The sequence below is a fragment of the Salvelinus alpinus genome, chromosome 23, assembly GCF_045679555.1.
Source record: "Salvelinus alpinus chromosome 23, SLU_Salpinus.1, whole genome shotgun sequence".
Lineage (NCBI taxonomy): Eukaryota > Metazoa > Chordata > Actinopteri > Salmoniformes > Salmonidae > Salvelinus > Salvelinus alpinus.
Window position 1 is genome coordinate 32,129,390 of NC_092108.1, and position 21,338 is coordinate 32,150,727.

A 21,338-nucleotide genomic window follows, 5' to 3' on the forward strand; every position below is an offset into this window, starting at 1 on the left:
AAGTGCTCTGCGATGAATTTCAGTATGTAGGCTAGTTATCCACTTTGGTACTGATATAAACACTGATTGTGAAGCGTAAAGCGTATTAAAAGCGTATTTCGCATATTCTCATAAACAGTGTTATGAGACGGCTCAAAGCACAACAAATGACCTTACCGCCCACAATGTGTTTACGACTTTAGCCTAACTGTGACGCACAGCTACAGATCTGAATAAATACCCAGGTTGTGAATCACATAAGTAGCAGTGTTGTATGTATGCATCTGTGGCATCCATCGCTGTATTGAGAGGGCAGATCTGTTTCTGCCCAAATCCTTAATCTGGGTTTACATAATTCAGTTGGCTAGGTATGTTAAAGTGGCTGATGCCAGGAGATTACGGGGGCACATATGCCCTCTGCAGAAGACACAGTCACAATGGATGGATGTGTGCTAGTAATTAGCGAGGCGGCTGCAGACCTGAAAGAAGAAGACAGAGGTGTCTGCTTTCTCTCTCTGTTGCTACTCATATTACTTGTTCCAATGGGTAGGCATCAGCACATCCCACTCCCTTGTGTGTGGGATTTTGTGTGATCCCCTTTATAAGCTTCTGTTCTTCAAAATAACAGTCTAAAGACTACCTGGTTGATAACTTTGTTGTGACACTTTACAAGCAAGATAACATGAAGAAAATGGCTTCCCTTTGTATATGGGGAACTCAAGCAATCATGTTTTGTAAACATGTTACAAATCTGAGATGTGGGGTGTGTTCCAAATGGGACCCTATTCTGCCTAGTGGTTAGAAAGTTGGACCACTTACCGAAAGGTTGCTGGTTCGAATACCTAAGTCGATAAGGTGAGCAAGTTTTGAATTTCCGAATTTGCTCCTGGGGCACTGTACTACTATGGCTGACCCTGTAAAACAACACATTTCACTGCACCTATCCCGTGTATGTGACAATAAAACATATATACATTTTTGTCTTCTAAATAGTCCACTGCTTTTGAGCAGAGCCCTATGGGAAAGGGAATAATAGAGGTGCCATTTGGAACACAACCATGGTAGGTATAGGTCATCTTCATGCAAGAAGCACTGTCCTGTAAGGAGATAAGTTGATAAATAATGAAGAATGGTATTGTGACACTTGGTAGAGCTTGGATGATAAACCGAAAATGATCGACACCGACCATACCGATCACTTATCGCAGGCATTTTGCTGATATCGTTCATTACGATAAGTAGCCTATACTAGACAAATGTCAAGTTTGATGTGAAATAAGGTTGATAATATGGGTGGTTGTTAATGGGACAATTGATGGCTACAACCGTCAAACTAGTAGTAGTTGTTTAAAGAATCATTTAAAAAAAACGGGTGCATATTGTTATAAATGTATCATTATCGCATCAATTCAGGCAATTTATCACGGTTTTAATTTTTGTCTATATTGCCTAGCTCTAATGCTTGGCCAGTGAGGTAGGTAGGTAGAATGTTGTTTTATAGTTGTATGTAGGCCATGACGCTTTAACCCAGACATGGGCCACATAATTAATGAAGACTATTTGCCAGGCCATTGCATGGCCTAAAACAACAGACAGACAGTTTGTTTTCTCAGCATGCTATCAGGATAATGACGTTATGTTACTTTGCTACACATTTGTCAGTGATTTTTATCCTTTGACTAATGTCCCCCTCTCCTACCATGTGGCTATTACGTAAGGGTATGTTTTTGTGTTATGTATTTTCAATGATCATGTATAAACGCATAAAGCATTTTGATATTGTTGCATTTTGAACATTCAAATGAATGGTTTGCCAGTTGGAACGCATACAGTCCTTTGCTAAACAACACCTTCAGCCAGTGACTTCCATTCCCCTCCACTACCTGTAGTGTTGTGCTCTGATGGAAAGCCCAGGTTGTTTTGTCCAAGGTGTTTGTGAGCACAGCAGCCCATCTTCCCTCTGTCATCCTCTGCTGCTGCTCTAGAGAGTCAAGTCTTTGTAGGGGCATCCCTATGGAAACTGGCCCAAGGGGCCAATGGATTGGCCAGCCCAGGTCCCTGTTTACCATCTGTGAATCAAAGGGAATCTGCAGCAAGGAAGAGCGAAGGGCATTGGAGCTGCTGGTCCTTCTTCACTTTTCAGCATTTCATGGGGGTAGAATGAAGAGTTGCGATTGTATGGTAGAGGCAGTAGAACCAAGGACAGCGAACTAGAACCGAGAAGAGAAGAGAACCGTCCCAAAGGGAATGTATTGAGCAACAGGGAGAGATGCTCTGGGGATATTCCTTCAAGTGCCTGTTTAGATGTTTTTCGTAGGTATTCCTGCTTCCTGAAATGTACTAGTGAGTGGTTAGATGCTGGAATAGTACGGAAAAAGCTTGAATTCCTTACGGAAAGACAACTGCTGGTTGTGTTGAGTTTTGGGATCACATGTAGGCGACAGCATCGATTCTCAACTGGTGGGTCGGGATGTTTTGAGTGGTTCACGGGTGTCCCAAAAAAATGATAATCTCCAATCTCAACTTGAATGACTTAAACCTGGTAGAAAGTGTGTAGACATTATAATGAACCTACATTTTTTTACAATGATCTCTGAACAACTTTTCTTCAATCACAGTATTTTTAATATACTGCTATTAGCAGTGCTATTTTAGTTGATTTTGTGGTCTCAAACCAGTGAGTTTATTAACATTCTTCATCAAGAATATGGGCTACATTTTATTATTGACAATGAAAGAGGTGGGAATTTTGTACCCTTGTCATATAATTGTAACATTATTTACTATCAATATAGCATTAAAAATAGTTCCAGATTGTATTTTGGCGATTTTCTTTTTCATGATGCAAATATTTGGTCGTGACTGAGACAACCTGGTTCAATTTGGATCCCGAGGCAAAACCAGTTGATAACCACTGGGCTACAGTATATTACTTTTTCATTGTCCTCCAACTTTCTGTGTTGTGTTAGTGGCCATTTCCTTTCTGTGGTATACCTAGTGAATAATACAACCAGTCAGTGGAGGAGCCCAAGGTCTTTTTACTCATTTTAGGATTTAGAGCCTTGGAGCAGGTTACTCTGCCATGCTTTGAATGCTCTGAATGAAGAAGTTATGTTGTAAACTGTAACCGACTGCCATGTTTTTGTCTTTCAGATCCCGAGGGCTTCCTAAGTTAAAGGAATCGTGTTCCCACGAGTCCCTGCTCAGCCCGGGCAGTGCAGTAGAAGCCCTGGATCTGGGAATGGAGGAAGATGTCTATGTCAAACCTCTCCACAGTAGCATATTGGGACAGGAGTTCTGCTTCGAGGTAAGTCTAAACAGTAGTTAGTCCTGTTCGACTACTTTGAAGTACTACTTCAAAGCTTTTAGCAAGTAATGGAAGATCACAATCCTGATGATGCATAGTGAAAAGAGCACACTGACAAATTGCAAATTATTATATTACTTGGATCATTTAGCTTACTGGTTTAACAAGGCTATATTTTTACATTTCGTTACAGAACAATTTTACTGTATGCTCTTTGTCTTTGATAAAATCACAGGTGATATAATGCATAGAAGACCTTGTTTGTTATGCTCCTCATGCTTCTGTCTCTGTCTTCTCCAGGTGACCTACTCAGGAGGAAGTAAGTGTTTCAGCTGCTCCTCAGCCTCAGAGAGAGACAAATGGATGGAGAACCTGAGGAGGACGGTCCAGCCAAACAAGGTGAGACCAGAGACATAGGTTTGCATCCCAAATCGCACCATATTCCCTTCAAAAGTAGTGCACTATGTAGGAAATAGGGTGCCAATTGGGACATAGACATATTGATGCCCTTTACATTGTCCTAATGCTAGTTAATGCTACAATGTCCTCCTTAACTTCACTTCTTGTTCTTTTCAATTTCATCTTCTTAACAATGTCAGTTTAGTGTCACTGTTCCCCCCCACCCATTGGGGCGGCAGGTAGCCTAGTGGTTAGAGTGTTGGGCCAGTAAGCGAAAGGTTGCTGGATCGAATCCCCGAGCTGACAAGGTAAAAATCTGTTATTCTGCCCCTGAACAAGGCAGTTAACCAACCCACTGTTCCCCGGTAGGCCATCATTGTAAAATAAGAATTTGTTCTTAACTGACTTGCCTAGTTAAATAAAGGTTAAAGAAAAAGAAAAATGTCTTCCCAGGATAACTGCCGACGGACTGAGAATGTCCTCCGGCTATGGATCATCGAAGCCAAGGACCTGCCTCCCAAGAAGAAGTACTTCTGTGAACTGTGCCTGGATGATATTCTATATGCCCGTACCACCAGCAAAACCCGGGCTGACTGCCTGTTCTGGGGGGAACACTTTGAGTTCTACAGCCTGCCGTCTGTCCGTAGCATCACCGTGCACATCTACAAGGACGTGGACAAGAAGAAGAAGAAGGACAAGAACAACTACGTGGGCCTGGTCAACATCCCCATCGGGGGGGTGACGGGGAGGCAGTTTGTGGAGAAGTGGTACCCTGTCAGCACCCCCACCACCAGCAAGGGCAAAGGAGGAGGGCCGTCGATCCGGATCAAGTCCCGCTTCCAGACCATCTCCATCCTGCCCATGGAGCAGTATAAGGAGTTTGCAGAGTTCATCACTAACAACTACACCATGCTGTGTTCTGTTCTGGAGCCGGTGATCAGTGTGAAGAACAAGGAGGAGATGGCCTGTGCCCTGGTTCACATCCTACAGAGCACCGGACGGGCCAAGGTAATACATACACTTTAGAAACTCCATCTCTGCTCTGTATAGACTACTTCATATTTTTCATAACATTGTCTGCCACTGTGCCTCCCTCCCAACACTGACCATAACTTCCCCCTATTTGCCCACATTAGTACATTAAGTACCGTACTGCAGTATTTCTCAGTAAATCAAAGTTCCCTCTCCTCCTCCCCAGGACTTCCTGACAGATCTAGTGATGTCCGAGGTGGACCGCTGTGCAGACCACGACGTCTTGATCTTCAGAGAGAACACTCTGGCCACCAAGGCCATAGAGGAGTACCTCAAACTGGTGGGACAGAAGTACCTTCATGACGCACTAGGTGAGAGGGAAGGGTTTATTATAGAAGACATCTGACATGATGATATAAATGTTCTTATGTTCCACTTTAAATTCAGTGGAAGCTCTTGATGTATGGCATTTTATTGATTGCTGAATTGGCAGGTTTTCAAACTATTCCATGGGTTTTTGGCAATGCCGTATTACTGTTCTTCAACCCAGTCTGTGTTTTCTCCTGGGTACTGTAGGAGAGTTCATCAAAGCGTTGTATGAGTCAGATGAGAACTGTGAGGTGGACCCAGGGAAGTGCTCCAGTAGTGAACTCCCTGAGCACCAGAGCAACCTGAAGATGTGCTGCGAGCTGGCCTTTTGCAAGATCATCAACTCCTACTGGTGAGATCAGCCCCTCAGCACTGTGAAGCCTAAAGCCACATAGCCTGCTTCTTAAGGTCAATGGCCCTGAGCCACATAGCCAGAGGGCCTTGACTTGCCTCCACTTAAGGCAAGCCCCATCGCCTTGTAAATGGGTAGCTATGACATTATGTGAATAGAGAAGAATATCTGCAGCACTGCGGAACTTGAAACACAGATTTGGGGTACTTGTTTAGTATTGTTGTTCTGAAAGAGATAGAGATGGATGGTACAGCATGTCTGGCTTGGCTTCAATTTAGTGATGATGTAAAGTGCATGCTGCCACCTGGTGGTGCATGTGCATTTTGTCTGATTCACACCACGGTCGTCATACTCGGGGAAACCAGCATCTTAACCAAGAGGACATTCCCTCTTGGGCCGAGTGTTACACTAGCAGGCAGGGCTACCTCATGAACTTGTGATTCCAAATAATCTCCACTACACTGACTCTTCCCTCTGCCTCCCTAGTGTGTTCCCGCGGGAGCTAAAGGAGGTGTTTGCAGCGTGGAAGCAGCAGTGTCTGACCCGAGGGAACCAGGACATTAGCAAGCGCCTCATCAGCGCCTCCTTGTTCCTCCGCTTCCTCTGTCCCGCCATCATGTCCCCCTCGCTCTTCAGCCTCATGCAGGAGTACCCCGACGACCGCACTTCCCGTACCCTCACCCTCATCGCCAAGGTCATTCAGAACCTGGCCAACTTCGCCAAGTAGGTTTCGCCTGTTGCTGGTGGTATGGTAGATCACGGCTACGTGTGTAAACGGCACCCTATAGTACATTACTTTTGACCAGGCCCTGGTTCTGTATAGGGAATAAGGTAGCATTTTGTTTAGAATTTCACCTTTGCAAATTGACAAGACAATCAAAGCATGTCGCCCTAAGTAGAAAGTGCATCATATGAACGCTTGTTATTGTCCGTGTCCAAGGTTTGGCAACAAAGAGGAGTACATGGCATTCATGAACGACTTCCTGGAGCACGAATGGGCAGGTATGATGCGTTTCCTCACGGAGATCTCCAACCCAGAGACCATCTCCAACACGCCAGGATTCGAAGGTTACATCGACCTTGGCCGAGAGCTGTCTGTCCTCCACTCGCTCCTGTGGGACGTGGTGTCCCAGTTGGACAAGGTAAGGAAGACCTTGGAGTGGGAAGCAATGATACCTCTGTTAACAGATGTTGTAAAAACATAATTTGCATCCCAAATGGCACCCTGTTCCCTTTATTGTGAACTACTTTTGAGCAGGGCCCATAAGGCATTACATAGGGAATGTAGTGCAATTTGGGACACATGCATATCTTTTGTAAGCCTAAAGATGAAATGGAAAGCGCTGTACTTTAATGAGATGCTAAGGCTCCTAATTGTGGCCCTTAGTAGGTTTCTGTTGAGTTAAGAGGCTCTGCTGCAAATGATAACTTGCAGTGGTGTGTAGTGGGTTTGGGTCTGCCCATCTGATTGTGTGTTATCCTGACAAAGATCTTTCTTTCCCTAATCTGTTTGACTACTACGTTTGCAGGCTTGGCGTTTTTTTTTTTTTTACAGCTGCTATGAATCTAAATGCACAAATGTATGATTCTGAATAATGCTGAGTGTAATAATGTTTTTCTGGATGAAATGTGGGTAGATGGGTCTAATAAGATCACTGTGACATAATCCTGTGCAATGGTCTAATAATATTAAGTGGCGTTAGGACAAGTCTGTAATCAGCTTACACCACATTGACTTACATCTCTAGCCTGCCGTGCCGTAGCTAAAGGGTTAGTTAATGACTTTATGAGAAGAGGGAAACTTAATTATTACTGTCCAGGATGTTTTTACCCCACATTTCTTTCACTAGGATGTTCCTTAATGTCTGTCGAGTCTAGAAGTCTATGTTAAAAGTTTTGAAGCAGGGTAACATCACCCACTCGTTCACTGTTCCCACCACTCCCCCTAACCTTAATCCCGCAAGGCTCCTGCACTGTACATCAGTTTATTTTAATGCATGTTTATTCTACTGCGTTATTTACACCCCTCTGCACAAATGTTCCGTGAACCCTAGTTGTTTTACAGCATCCATTTAAATCCTTCCTGCATCTTACCTCACAACCTTATGTATTAGTTTGCCCTTGATGCATGTTCGCTGTGTTTGGAATGTCTGTTATTTAGTGGCATGTGTTTACATTTTTTACCCCAAACTTATTCATTTCCTTATGTTTTTTCCTCTTATGTATCTACTTTCTTTCCTTTTGCCTCTACGCCCACCCCTTTCCCCTTTTCCACTCCACCCGACACACACACTTGGTGTCTTCATGGTTATGCTGTCCCGCCAATACCAATGCATTATGGTGCCTCTCATTGCCAACCAACCAACAAATCCAACCCATCAATCCTCCGCCCTCCAAACCTTCTGCCATCCTCATTCTACAATGCTGGGTGATGTGGCCTGGTGCTGCTGCCCCTTGTCTTGGTAACATGCAACCCAGGGTGAAAATTCCTTCCTGCAGGCGACCGTAGCCAAGCTGGGCCCCCTACCCCGCATCCTGGGGGACATAGCCCGCTCTCTGTCTAGCCCCACACCCATCCAGCAGCAGCTCCGACGCTTCCAGGACTACAGCTCCTCACACAACATCAGCGGCAGCGTCCCCTCAGGCCTGCAGAGGATATTTGAAGATCCGGCTGACAGGTAGTGCTCCAAATTGGTCACAACTGCAGCAATGGTATTGCCAATCACCACCCAGCCATGCATGGCCTAATTCTGTGGTGTAGTTATTTTCAAAGGCTGTTTCATCTGGTGATTTTGTGCCAGTTATCCTAGAGGTTGAAAGCTGTTGGTGTGCTCATGCATTTTATATAGATGGGTTGTTTCATGGTGTATTGACTTGGGAGATGACTTGCTGCTAGGATCTTTCTAAATAAAGCTGCAGCTAGAGACTTCCTATTTTTAGCGGTTGTAGAGGTAATGAGGGAATCCGAGATGGAGGGTTTTCCGGCTTTAAAGTGAATCAGCGTAAACATTGTTGCTAAAGGAACATTTGAGTTAAACTTGAAAAGACGGTAGCTTACATTTCATGTAGTGAGTCCCAAATGGAACCCTATTTCCTAGTCATTTATAGTGCACTAATTTTTACCAGACCCCTATGGGCCCTGTTCAAAAGTAGTGCGCTACATATGGAATAGGATGCCATTTGGGATGTACCCATGTTCTTGGTCTGGTCCTAGCTTTGGTTTCGGAACTCTCTGTTAATGTGTTGTATGTTTACTGTCCACGTCTTGCAGTGAGGTTGGCAGAATCAAGTCCCCAGTCCAAGAGCATGTTACAAACGGCCTTCACCGGGGGAAGCACCCTCTCCTGGGCCAGCAGTCGTCCGGCCATAGCATGAGCTTCTCAGACAAGGAGGAGAGAGAAAACCTCCTGCCCAACGGACGCAGCATTTCCCTGGTGGACCTTCAGGACTCTCACATGGTCCAGAGTGGCAAGGGACCCCTCCTCCACGATGCTCCCCCCAAGCTGAGCAGGGTGGGCTCCCAGCTCTCTATCGGACACCCCCACCAGGCTACCACCTCACAGTCACACCAAGCCCTCCACCAGAAGCCCTCGTTACAGGACAACCTCCCCCAGAGTGCACCCCAGGTGCGTCGGCCCCTGCACCCTTCCCTCAGCCATCAGAGGAGCCTCCAGCCCCTGTCTTTCCAGAACCCTGTCTATCACCTTAGCAACCAGACACAACAACAACACACAGCAGTACACTCCACAACACACTCGGTCCACTCCCACTCAGTGCACTCCCTGCAGCCGGACTCCAGCTCTGAGAACCTGAGCACCGATAGCTCCCGCAGCCACAGCAACTCGGAGGTTGAGTTTGGAGGCGGGAGCCAGGGGGGGAAAGGGGGCAGGGTCCCGTCCAATAGCAGTCTGGAGGAGTTCAGCCGGCGGAGCACGCAGAGCGAAGACTGCTCCACGCCGCGCCGCCACAACCCGCCAGACCACCACAGAGGAGCCCACGCTGTGGCAGTGCCCAGGCAAAGCAGCACGGCCCACATCGTGAGGGTGGAGCAGCAGAGCCGCAGCGGGGGGAGTGGTGGGGCCCGGACGCCTCGCTCCCTGCCCCGCTCCCCGCCCCACAGCGCCTCTCTGCGCAGCAGCAGCTCCATCAACACAGAGCCCATGCCTATCCCCATCCAGGCCCAGCCAGGCACAGGAGGCCGCTCACACCAACAGTCCACCTGCTCCATGGAGAGCCCTGTGCCCCCCGTCAGGAGCGTTGCCAAGCAGCAGACACCACCGCAGGTACTGGTCTGGCATACAGAACTACACTTAGATTCACACACATTCCGCTCCGACACCCCTATATAATATCTGTTATTATTATTATCAAGAAATAAAGTGTGGCCAAAGGCACTCAGGGTAGATTTGATTGACATACATGTATCTGTGGTGGTGCAGGTGGCGTCGCCGGTAGAGCCAGTCACCATGTCACCGGTAGAGAGGACAGCGGCGTGGGTACTGAATAACGGCCAGTTCGAGGACGAGACGGCCCCAGCAGATCAGAGCAGGGAAGACAGCAGGCACGCCAAGAAGGTAAAGACACAGCCAGAGTTACAGTCAATGAAGGTTTGATGGCCAAAATATTTCCAAGTTAAATGACTGACTTCTTCCTAATCATCCAAGTCAACACATCAGCCTGCTTAAGCCAGTGTAGACAGACAGAGATAGTCTTAGTCATGACTAACACGATCATCCCCTCCCACTCACTTTCTCTCTTTCCCTCTCTCTCACTTTCCCTCTCTTTCTCTTTCCCTCTATCTCTGTTTTTCTCGCCTCTCTCCCGCTAGTATGAACAGGAGATCTCCAAGCTGAAGGAGCGCCTGCGGGTGTCTAGTCGGTGTCTGGAGGAGTACGAGAGACGTCTGCTGGCCCAGGAGCAGCAGATGCAGAAACTGCTGATGGAGTACAAGTCCCGCCTGGAGGACAGCGAGGAGAGGCTGCGGCGGCAGCAGGAGGAGAAGGACAACCAGATGAAGAGCATCATCTGCAGGTAGGCATTACTAGGCACCCTCTGGATGATTTTGCGTAAAACAGCCCATACTCCAGTCGGAATTCCTTTGAATGAATGAATTAATTAATTAATGATTGAATGGAAGCAAAATCACAGATTGACTACTTAATGGCGTGCCTATAGTGTCTTTTATTGTTGTCCCAAATGGCACCCTATTCCCTATATACAGTGCATTCGGAAAGTATTCAAACCCTGACTTTTTCCACATTTTGTTACAGCCTTATTCTAAAATGAATAAAATTGTTTTATTCCTCATCAATCTACACACAATACCCCATAATGACAAAGCAAAAACAGGTTTTTAGAAATACCTTATTTACATAGGTATTCAGACCCTTTGCTATGAGACTCGAAATTGAGCTCAGGTGCATCCTGTTTCCATTGATCATCCTTGAGATGTTTCTACAACTTGATTGGAGTCCACCTGTGGTAAATTCAATTGATTGGACATGATTTGGAAAGGCACAAACCTGTCTATAAAAGGTCCCACAGTTGACAGTGCATGTCAGAGCAAAAACCAAGCCATGAGGTCGAAGGAATTGTCCGTAGAGCTCCGAGACATGATAGGCACAGATCTGGGAAAGGGTACCAAAATATCTCTGCAGCATTGAAGGTCCCCAAGAACACAGTGGCCGCCATCATTCTTAAAAGGTCTGGAACCACCAAGACCGCCATCATTCTTAAAAGGTTTGGCACCAACAAGACTCTTCCTAGAGCTGGCCACCCGGCCAAACTGTACAATCGGGGAGAAGGGCCTTGGTCAGGGAGGTGACCAAGAACCCGATGGTCACTCTGACAGAGCTCCAGAGTTCCTCTGTGGAGATGGGAGAACCTTCCAGAAGGACAACCATCTCTGCAGCACTCAACCAATCAGGCCTTTGTGGCCAGACGGAAGCCACTCCTCAGTAAAAGGCACATGACAGCCCGCTTGGAGTTTGCCAAAAGGCACCAAAAGCACTCTCAAGCCTGAATGCCAAGCGTCACATCTGCAGGAAACATGGCACCATCCCTAAGCTGAAGCATGCTGTGGGGATGTTTTTCAGCGGCAGGGAGACTAGTCAGGATCGAGGGAAAGATGAACGGAGCAGATCCTTGATGAAAACTTGCTTAGGACCTCAGACTGGGGCGACAGTTCACCTTCCAACAGGACAACGACCCTGGCTTCGGGACAAGTCTCTGAATATCCTTGATTGGCCCAGCAAGAGCCTGGACTTGAACCCGATCAAACATCTCTGGAGATACCTGAAAATAGCTGTGCAGCGACACTCCCCATCCGACCTGACAGAGCTTGAGGGGATCTGCAGAGAAGAATGGGAGAAACTCCCCAAATACATGTGTGCCAAGCTTGTAGCGTCATAACCAGGAAGACTAGAGGCTGTAATTGCTGCCAAAGGTGCGTCAACAAAGTACTAAGTAAAGGGTCTGAATAGTTATGTAAATGTGTTATTTCCGGGAGGGGACTTTATTGATATATTTGCAAAAATTTCTATAAACCTGGTTTTGCTCTGCCATTATGGGTTATTGTGTGTAGATTGATGAGGGGAAAAAACTATTTAATCAATTTTAGAATAAGGTTGTAAAGTAACAAAATGTGGAAAAGGGGAAGGGGACTAAATACTTTCCAAATGCATTGTATAGTGCACTGCCTTTGACCAGGGTCTACCATTTGAGGTGCAGCCTATGATCTCCCCTTTTGGTTTGTATGCGTCTGAGATGGCAATGCTCTGTCACTCACAGGTTAATTGCTGTTGAGGAGGAGCTGAAGAGAGACCATGCAGAGATGCAGGCTGTCATAGATGCCAAGCAGAAGATCATTGATGCACAGGTATAGTAACAGAAAACGCTACACATATTTTGTCTGTACTCTGTGTAGGGCTTGAATAAATCCAATACTCAGACCATCCCCTTATGAATGAATCTTCTACTCTCCATGGAAACCGATTCATTCAGTCTTACATTTGGGGTTGCTTACCATTGTCTTATATCCTTGGCAGCTTTTCAGAGCAACCTGGAAATGCCATAGATAGTCTCACTAGAGGCACATAACATTTGCTCTCGCTTTTTGGGCTTTTAACAGGGCCTGTTTATCAGCTCGTTGCCTCTGAACACTCTTTGAGAAGGTCATACTTTACGTCAACAGATCTGCAATACCAAGCAGGGAAAGGGGAGAAAAAAATAGGATCAATGTTAACTATTATTGCTCCATCAAAATACATATTTTAAATGCTTTGACTTTTAAAAATGTCTACTTTCTTTACAATGTTATCTTTTGGTCAGGGGTGATATAATTGACACTAAATATAAAAGTATAGACTTGACATGCAGTTAATTCTATAATCCCATCCAAACAACACTTTTCAAGCTTTGGAGGGGGATGGAGTTCTTGTACTCTGTATTGGAGCAGAGAACCTGTTGACGTGCTCACTATCACTATGTTCCACTGAATTCCAGGTCAATAAAGCAACAGAGGTAATCCAAGCAGGCAAGTAAACCAGTCAGTCCTCAGGTTTTGGAAAATGCCGGCAAGCCTTGTATGAGCGCAACCACACTTGACACCCATTCCTGCCCTCCCTGCCAAATTAGTCCTTATTCGTGTGCAGACTAGAGGATGCTGTTGTTGTTTGGCATTGCTTTTGGATTTCCTCATCAGTCACTATATAAATATAAAACATAATCTAATACATTTTCTTTACTTTTGCAGTTTGAGTACGCCCCTGCTGCTACACTTAATGTTTCTCCATGTCCGATGTCAATATCATCTCAGACACAAAGTGGCGCTCATAGCTAATAATCAACAATATTATAGTATGAGAATGTCTGTCACGAGATGGAATTAGGGCTGTAAATATTAAGCAGCTACATTGATGTTCAACATTTCTGTTTCTCCAGGAATGTGTGTTGTGAGTTGCGCTCTTAGCAGATGATAGCTTTGGCTGCTTTTCACCCTGCCTTCCTAATTTAGCTACTGTCACTCCCAAAAACCCATTTCCCTTTCCCTCCTCTCACTCAGTTCTGCAGGAACAGTGCCATGACCTGGCTAGATGAGGTTGCCCATGGCTGGTGACACAACTTTATTTTGTTGCTGATTTCAAGGAGAGCAAACTGAATCAATTTTCCTCCATCTAGGATGGCATCACAGTGGTGGTCATTGGGGAGAACAATCAAATACATAGTGTAGAGGATAGTTCAGTCCAAGGGTTAGACATAGAATTGGGATTTCAGTAGAACAATGAAATGATAGTTGAATACAAATAATGTGTTTACACAATATAAATGTACAATTGTTTTCAGTTGAAAGCCATGCCACTATTGACATGTAGGCCTTGTGAATGGATAGATACAGTACTAGTCAAAAGTTTGGACACCTACTCATTCAAGGGTTTTTCTTTATTTTTACTATTTTCTACATTGTAGAATAATAGTGAAGACATAAAAACTATGAAATAACACACATGGAATCATGTAGTAACCAAAAAATTGTTAAACAATTCAAAATATATTTTAGATTGTTCAAAGTAGCCACCCTTTGCATTGATGACAGCTTTGCACACACTTAGCATTCTCTCAACCAGCTTCATGAGGAATGCTTTTCCAACAGTCTTGAAGGAGTTCCCACATACAGTGGCAAGAAAAAGTATGCGAATCCTTTGGAATTACCTGAATAAATTGGTCATCAAATTTGATCTGATCTTCATCTAAGTCACAACAATAGACACACATAGTGTTTTTAACCTAATAACACAAGTGATTGTATTTTTCTTGTCTATATTGAATACATCATTTAAACATTCACAGTGTAGGTTGGAAAATATATGTGAACCCCTAGGCTAATGACTTCTCCAAAAGCTAATTGGATCAGGAGTCAGCTAACCAGGAGTACAATCATTGAGACAAGATTGGAGATGTTGGATGTTGGCTCTCAAAATTTGTGTTTGCTATTCACAAGAAGCATTGCCTGATGTGAACCATGCCTCGAACAAAATTGATCTCAGAAGAACCAAGATAAAGAATTGTTGACATGCTGGAAAGGGTTACAAAAGTATCTCTAAAAGCCTTGATGTTCATCAGTCCACGGTAAGACAAATTGTCTATAAATGGAGAAAGTTCAGCACTGTTGCTACTCTCCCTCGGAGTGGCCGTCCTGCAAAGATGACTGCAAGAGCACAGCGCAGAATGCTCAATGAGGTTAAGACGATTCCTAGAGTGTCAGCTAAAGACTTACAGAAATCTCTGGAACATGCTAACATCTCTGTTGACGAGTCTCCGATACGTAAAACACTAAACAAGAATGGTGTTCATGGGAGGACACCATGGAAGAAGCCACTGCTGTCCAAAAAAAAACATTGCTGCACGTCTGAAGTTTGCAAAAGTGCACCTGGATGTTCCACAGCGCTACTGGCAAAATATTCTGTGGACCGATGAAACTACAGTTGAGTTGTTTGGAAGGAACACATGTGTGGAGAAAAAAAGGCACAGCACACTAACATCAAAACCTCATCCCAAATGTAAAGTATGGTGGAAGGAGCATCATGGTTTGGGGCTGCTTTGCTGCCTCAGGGTCTGGACAGCTTGCCATCATCATCGGAAAAATGAATTCCCAAGTTTATCAAGATATTTTGCAGAAGAATGTTAGGCTATCTGTCCACCAATTGAAGCTCAACGGAAGTTGGGTGATTCAACAGGACAATGACCCAAAACACAGAAGTAAATCAACAACAGCATGGCTTCAACAGAAGAAAATACACCTTCTGGAGTGGCCCAGTCAGAGTCCTGACTTCAACCCGATTGAGATGGTGTGGCATGACCTCGAGCAGTTTACACCAGACATCCCAAAAATATTGCTAAACTGAAACAGTTGTGTAAAGAGGAATAGTCCAAAATTCCTCCTGACCGTTGTGCAGGGCTGATCCGCAACTACAGAAAACGTTTGGTTGAGGTTATTGCTGCCAAAGGAGGGTCAACCAGTTATTAAATCCAAGGCTTCACATACCTTTTCCACCCTGCACTGTGAATGTTTACACGGTGTGTTCAATAAAGACATGAAAATGTATAACTGTTTTGTGTGTTAATAGTTTAGGCAGACTGTGTTTGTCTACTGTTGTGACCTAGATGAAGGTCAGATCAAATTTTATGACCAATTTATGCAGAAATCCAGGTATTTCCAAAGGGTTCACATACTTTGCCTGCCGCTGTATGCTGAGCACTGGTTGGCTGCTTTTCCTTCACTCTTCAGTCCAACTCATCCCAATATATCTCAATTGGGTTGAGGTCGAGTGATTGTGGAGGCCAGGTCATCTGATGCAGCACTCCATCACTCTAATTCTTGGTCAAATAGCCCTTAGACAGCCCGGAGGCGTGTTGGATCATTGTCCTGTTGAAAAACAAATGATAGTCCCACTAAGTGCAAACCAGATGGGATGGCGTATAGCTGCAGAATGCTGTGGTAGCTATGCTGGTTAAGCGTGCCTTGAATTCTAAGTAAATCACTGACAATGTCACCAGCAAAGCACCCCCCACACTATCACACCTCCTCCTCCATGCTTCACGGTGGAAACCACACATGCAGAGATCCTCCGTTCACCCACTCTGCGTCTCACAAAGACATGGCGGTTGGAACCAAATTTCTCAAATTTGGACTCATCAGACCAAAGGACAGATTTCCACCGGTCTAATGTCCATTGCTCGTGTTTCTTGACCCTAGCAAGTCTCTTATTCTTATTGGTGTCCTTTAGTAGTGGTTTCTTTTCAGCAATTCGACCATGAAGGCCTGATTCACGCATTCTCCTCTGAACAGTTGATGTTGAGATGTCTGTTATTTGAACTCTGTAGCATTTATTTGGGTTGCAATTTCTGAGACAGACAACTAATGCTCTGCAGCAGAGGTAACTCTGGGTCTTCCTTTCCTGTGGCGGTCCTCATGAGAGCCAGTTTCATCATAGCGCTTGATGGTTTTTGCGACTGCACTTGAAGAAACTTTCAAAGTTCTTGACATTTTCCGGATTGACTGACCTTCATGAGTAATGATGAACTGTCATTTCTCTTTGCTTATTTGAGCTGTTCTTGCCATAATATGGACTTGGTCTTTTACCATATAGGGCTATCTTCTGTATACCAACCCTACCCTCTCACAACACAACTGATTGGCTCAAACACATTAAGGAAAGAAATTCCATAAATACATTTTTAACAAGGCACACCTGTTAATTGAAATGCATTCCAGGTGACTACCTCAAATCAAATTGTATTAGTCACAACCGCCAAATACAACCCCCAAATACAACCTTACAGTGAAATGCTTACTTACGAGCCCCTAACCAACAGTGCAGTTTCAAAACAATATGGATAAGAATAAGAGAGAAAAGTACAAGTAATTAAAGAGCAGCAGTAAAAAAAATAACAATATATACAGGGGGCTGCTGGTACAGAGTCAATGTGCAGGGGCACTGGTTAGTTGAGGTAGTATGTACATGTAGGTAGAGTTATTAAAGTGACTATGCATAGATGACAAATAGTCTGGGTAGCCATTTGACTAAGGTTCAGGAGTCTTATGGCTCGGGGGTAGAAGCTGTTAAGAAGCCTCTTGGACCTAGACTTGGCGCGCCGGTACCGCTTGCCGTGCGGAAGCAGAGAGAACAGGCAATGACTAGGGTGGCTGGAGTCTTTGACAATTTTTAGGGCCTTCCTCTGACATTGCCTGGTATAGAGGTCATGGATGGCAGGAAGCTTGGCTCCAGTGTTGTACTGGGCCGTACTACCCTCTGTAGTGTCTTTCGGTCGGAGGCCGAGCAGTTGCCATACCAGGCGGTGATGCAACCAGTCAGGATGCTCTCGATGGTGCAGCTGTAGAACCTTTTGAGGATTTGAGGACTCATGCCAAATCTTTTTCTTCTGAGGGGGAATAGGTTTTGTTGTGCCCGCTTCACGACGCTCTCAACCTGCTCCACTGCAGCCCCGTCGATGAGAATGGGGGCGTGCTCGGTCCTCTTTTTCCTGTAGTCCACAATCATCTCCTTTGTCTTGCTCACGTTGAGGGAGGGGTTGTTGTCCTGGCACCACACTGCCAGGTCTCTGACCTCCTCCCTATAGGCTGTCTCATTGTTGTCGGTTGGGTCATCGGCAAATGTAATGATGGTGTTGGAGTCGTGCAGTCATGAGTGAACAGGGAATACAGGAGAGGGCTGAGCACGCACATAGGTGTTCCTTTTTTCCAGGTGGGAAAGGGCAGTGTGGAGTGCAATAGAGATTGCATCATCTGTGGATCTGTTTGAGTGGTATGCAAATTGGAGTGGGTCTAGGATTTCTGGGATGATGGTGTTGATGTGAGCCATGACCAGCCTTTCAAAGCACTTCATGGCTACAGACATGAGTGCTACGTCTCGGTAGTCATTTAGGCAGGTTACCTTAGTGTTCTTGGGCACAGTCACTATGGTGATCTGCTTAAAAAATGTTGGTATTACAGACTCAGACAAGGAGAGGTTGAAAATGTTAGTGAAGACACTTGCCAGTTGGTCAGAGCATGCTCACAGTACACGTCCTGGTAATCCGTCTGGCCTTGTGAATGTTGACCTGTCTAAAGGTCTTACTCACATTGGCTGCGGAGAGCGGGATCACACAATCTTCCTGTACAGCTGGTGCTTTCATGCATGGTTCAGTGTTATTTGCCTCGAAACGAGCATAGAAGTAGTTCAGCTCGTCTGGTAGGCTCGTGTCACTGGGCAGCTCCCGGCTGTGCTTCCCTTTGTCGTCTGTAATGGTTTGCAAGCCCTGCCACATCCGACGAGCGTCGGAGCCGGTGTAGTACAACTCTATCTTAGTCCTGTATTGATGCTTTGTCGGAGGGCAAAGCGGGATTTCTTATAAGCTTCCGGGTTAGAGTCCCACTCCTTGAAAGCGGCAGCTCTAGCCTTTAGCTCAGTGCGGATGCTGCCTGTAATCCATGGCTTCTGGTTGGGGTATGTATGTACGGTCACTGTGGAGACGACATCATCGATGCACTTATTGATGAAGCCAATGACAGATGTGGTGTACTCCTCAATGCCATTGGAGGAATTCCGGAACATATTCCAGTCTGTGCTAGCAAAACAGTCCTGTAACTTAGCATCTGGTTCATCTGACCACTTTTTTTAGTGATCTAGTCACTGGTGCTTCCTGCTTTAATTTTTGCTTGTAAGCAGGAATCAGGAGGAGGGAATTATGGTCAGATTTGCCAAATGGAGGGCGAGGGAGAGCTTTGTATGCGTCTCTGTGTGTGGAGTAAAGGTGGTCCAGAGTTCTTTTCCCTCTGGTTGCACATTTAACATGATGATAGAAAGCTGGTTGAGAGAATGCAAAGAGTGTGCAAAGCTGTCATCAAGGCCAAGAGTGGCTACTTTGAAGAATCTCATAACATATTTGTATTTGTTTAACAGTTTTTTGATTACTACTTGATTCCATATGTGTTCATAGTTTGTTTTCACTATTATTCTACAATGTAGAAAATAGTTTTAAAAAATAAAGAAAAACCCTGGAATGGGTAGGTGTGTCCAATCTTTTGAATGGTACTGTATATATAAAAAATATGTTTTCGTTTTAAAAACAAACATGATGCAATGCTTGGATATGAGTTTGTTTTATCTATAATTTTGGCTGCTAAACAAAAACTATTTCAGTGAGGTATATTTCAGACTTCGCTTGTGATATTTGAATTTCACCATCTACAGAGTAGTAATCATCCTTTAGCTTATCCTGCTAATTCATTCTCCAATGTAAAGTGAATGTTTTCTCTCTTTCTCACTCCCTCCCTCTTTCCCTTCTCTCTTTCTTTTTTCAGGAGAAGAGGATAAGCTCCCTGGATGCAGCCAACTCTCGGCTGATGAGTGCCCTGACACAGGTGAAGGAGCGCTATAGCATGCAGAACCTGCGCAACGGCCTCTCGCCAACCAACCCCACAAAACTGTCGATCACTGAGAACGGAGAGTTCAAAAACAGCAGCTGCTGATTTAGTCGGACAGTGTGAGATGGTGTTATGGTCACACTCTCTCCATGCACACAGACCAATTACCTGTGGCTCTACAAAGAATGTCTAGATATTAATGTAAATAGCTTGTATCTTGTATTGGTTGTGTACAGAGATGATACTGAAAGACATGTCTTTTGAAGACGTGAACAAGGGGATCAACTGTTGTCATGAAATAGCGAATTGTTGTTTTATAAATGACATTCCCATATGCAGACAAATGCAGTTTTAAATAGATTTGAAGTATTCTCTAATTAAGAGATGATATATTGAGATGTACATATCAAAGGGGTTTGTTTCAATAAATAAGCACATAGTGAGCAGTTATAGCTCTAAAAACATAGTCATGATAGCAAAATAAACCAAAAAAAACATTTTATGCACTGTTTTTCTAACCCTGCTTTAAAAAAATATTTTTAACTTCTGTTTTTGTCGTCTTAAACTAGGGGTTGCATTGGTTTTGATTGGCTGATTTTGAGTATATTGGGACTGCTGCTTGCCCATTGTTAGCTGAAACCATAGGCCTTTGAGTTCAGGTTCTTACGGCCTACTGGATCTTCAAAAAAAGTGTCTGCTCACTCCCACCTTGCCACAGAATAGCAAATGTTATTTATTTCTGTACCTTCTACTGGCACGCCTTCAAGATCCCAAGAGAAGATTTTCAACATGACAGCCCTCCTGACTTTGTACAATTTTCTATTTCATGTCAATAACTACTGTTTATTAAGAGTTTGTTTTGTGTTCTCACCCATCCAACCTCCCCTAGGCTCACACTTTTTTGTTGCACAAAAATCTATGAACTGGTGAATGTCAATGATAGCTTATCTGTCAGTTGTTGAGAATAAAAACTGCCTGTAACATTGTGGATGTTTTGCATTCGTGACTTTTAATATGGTTTGTAATTCAACTACTGCTGAAGCACATGCATATTTGCAGTGCTCGACTTGGGCAGTGCTTGTGCTACTGCTTGAGCTTCTGCACCTAAAATATTCCTTGCACCCAAAATGATTACCGGCACCTATTTCAGTCCAAGTCAAACTGCATATTTGTGGAGTCGTTACATAAATCCACTTAATAAAGATTTTGTTATTGTTACTTTGTAAAATGTGACTTGATTAGTGAACTAGTTAGTAGAACAGGGTACGACAAAAATACTTGTCAGCTTGATTGGAAGGCCTCAATGACCGATCAAATGTGGTAGATTTAAGCCTAGACAGACAGACTGCCACAGCATTGGTTGCTACCCACATTGCTCTAGGTCTGCGATTTTGAGTCTGGCAACTAGTCATCGTTCTGCCCATATAGATCCTAATGACTAATTATGTGGTCCTACTGCCAGGGGGCTTTGGCTGGCTGTCTCCAGTAGTCCTAGCCACGTATGCGCCCCAGACAACGATTATCTCCTCTTCCTCTCTGGTCCCAGTTCGTGCTCATGACATGTCTGCCGTCTGAATGGTTTGTTTTTGCTAGCCGGCTCGTTTGAAGAAAGTTTTTTTGGTCTGACCTAACTATCTATACATGCATTTTGATTTAGCCTGCGTCGAATAAATGAATACACGTTAACGGAGTCCCCACATCGGTGATATTGTTAGTCAACTAGCTAGCTAAAATAGCATCCTGAGCTTGGATTTTCTGGTGCTTTCATCAATGTGCCCATTCACACGTTTATCTGTACTCTGACTGGCTAGAATGGTCCCACCTGATCTCGCTTCCCCCTCTCTCGTCTGCCTTCCATATTTGAGAACACATATTTCCATTATTAGAGCGGTCAATATAATAGACAAGATTTGATAAAGTCAGTGTTCGACATTGCAGGCTACTGCCGACTGACTGATTTACATAGAACAATAAAAAACTCATTATTATTTGTAGGTCAGTCACGGCCAATTAACCCTGCTCCAACAGATACCCAC

General features: G+C 44.5%; 1 protein-coding gene across 7 annotated transcripts in view; it reads left to right on the forward strand.

The window, feature by feature from the left end:
- rasal2 (RAS protein activator like 2) overlaps positions 1-20,290 on the forward strand; it is a 105,603-nt gene extending 85,313 nt beyond the window's left edge. For 5 of the 7 annotated variants that reach the window (XM_071361971.1, XM_071361972.1, XM_071361968.1 and 2 more), the window contains 13 exons: positions 3,133-3,286; positions 3,587-3,685; positions 4,139-4,693; positions 4,884-5,028; positions 5,234-5,378; positions 5,865-6,101; positions 6,319-6,520; positions 7,857-8,056; positions 8,650-9,661; positions 9,818-9,952; positions 10,207-10,409; positions 12,168-12,255; positions 19,240-20,290. In XM_071361971.1, the coding sequence (XP_071218072.1) occupies positions 3,133-3,286; positions 3,587-3,685; positions 4,139-4,693; positions 4,884-5,028; positions 5,234-5,378; positions 5,865-6,101; positions 6,319-6,520; positions 7,857-8,056; positions 8,650-9,661; positions 9,818-9,952; positions 10,207-10,409; positions 12,168-12,255; positions 19,240-19,407 (3,343 nt within the window). In that variant the 3' untranslated portion in view covers positions 19,408-20,290. Of the gene's footprint in view, positions 1-3,132; positions 3,287-3,586; positions 3,686-4,138; positions 4,694-4,883; positions 5,029-5,233; positions 5,379-5,864; positions 6,102-6,318; positions 6,521-7,856; positions 8,057-8,649; positions 9,662-9,817; positions 9,953-10,206; positions 10,410-12,167; positions 12,256-12,881; positions 12,913-19,239 lie in introns of all 7 variants that reach the window. The other 2 variants (XM_071361970.1, XM_071361969.1) reach the window with 2 other exon arrangements.
- The last annotated feature ends 1,048 nt before the right edge of the window (positions 20,291-21,338 follow it).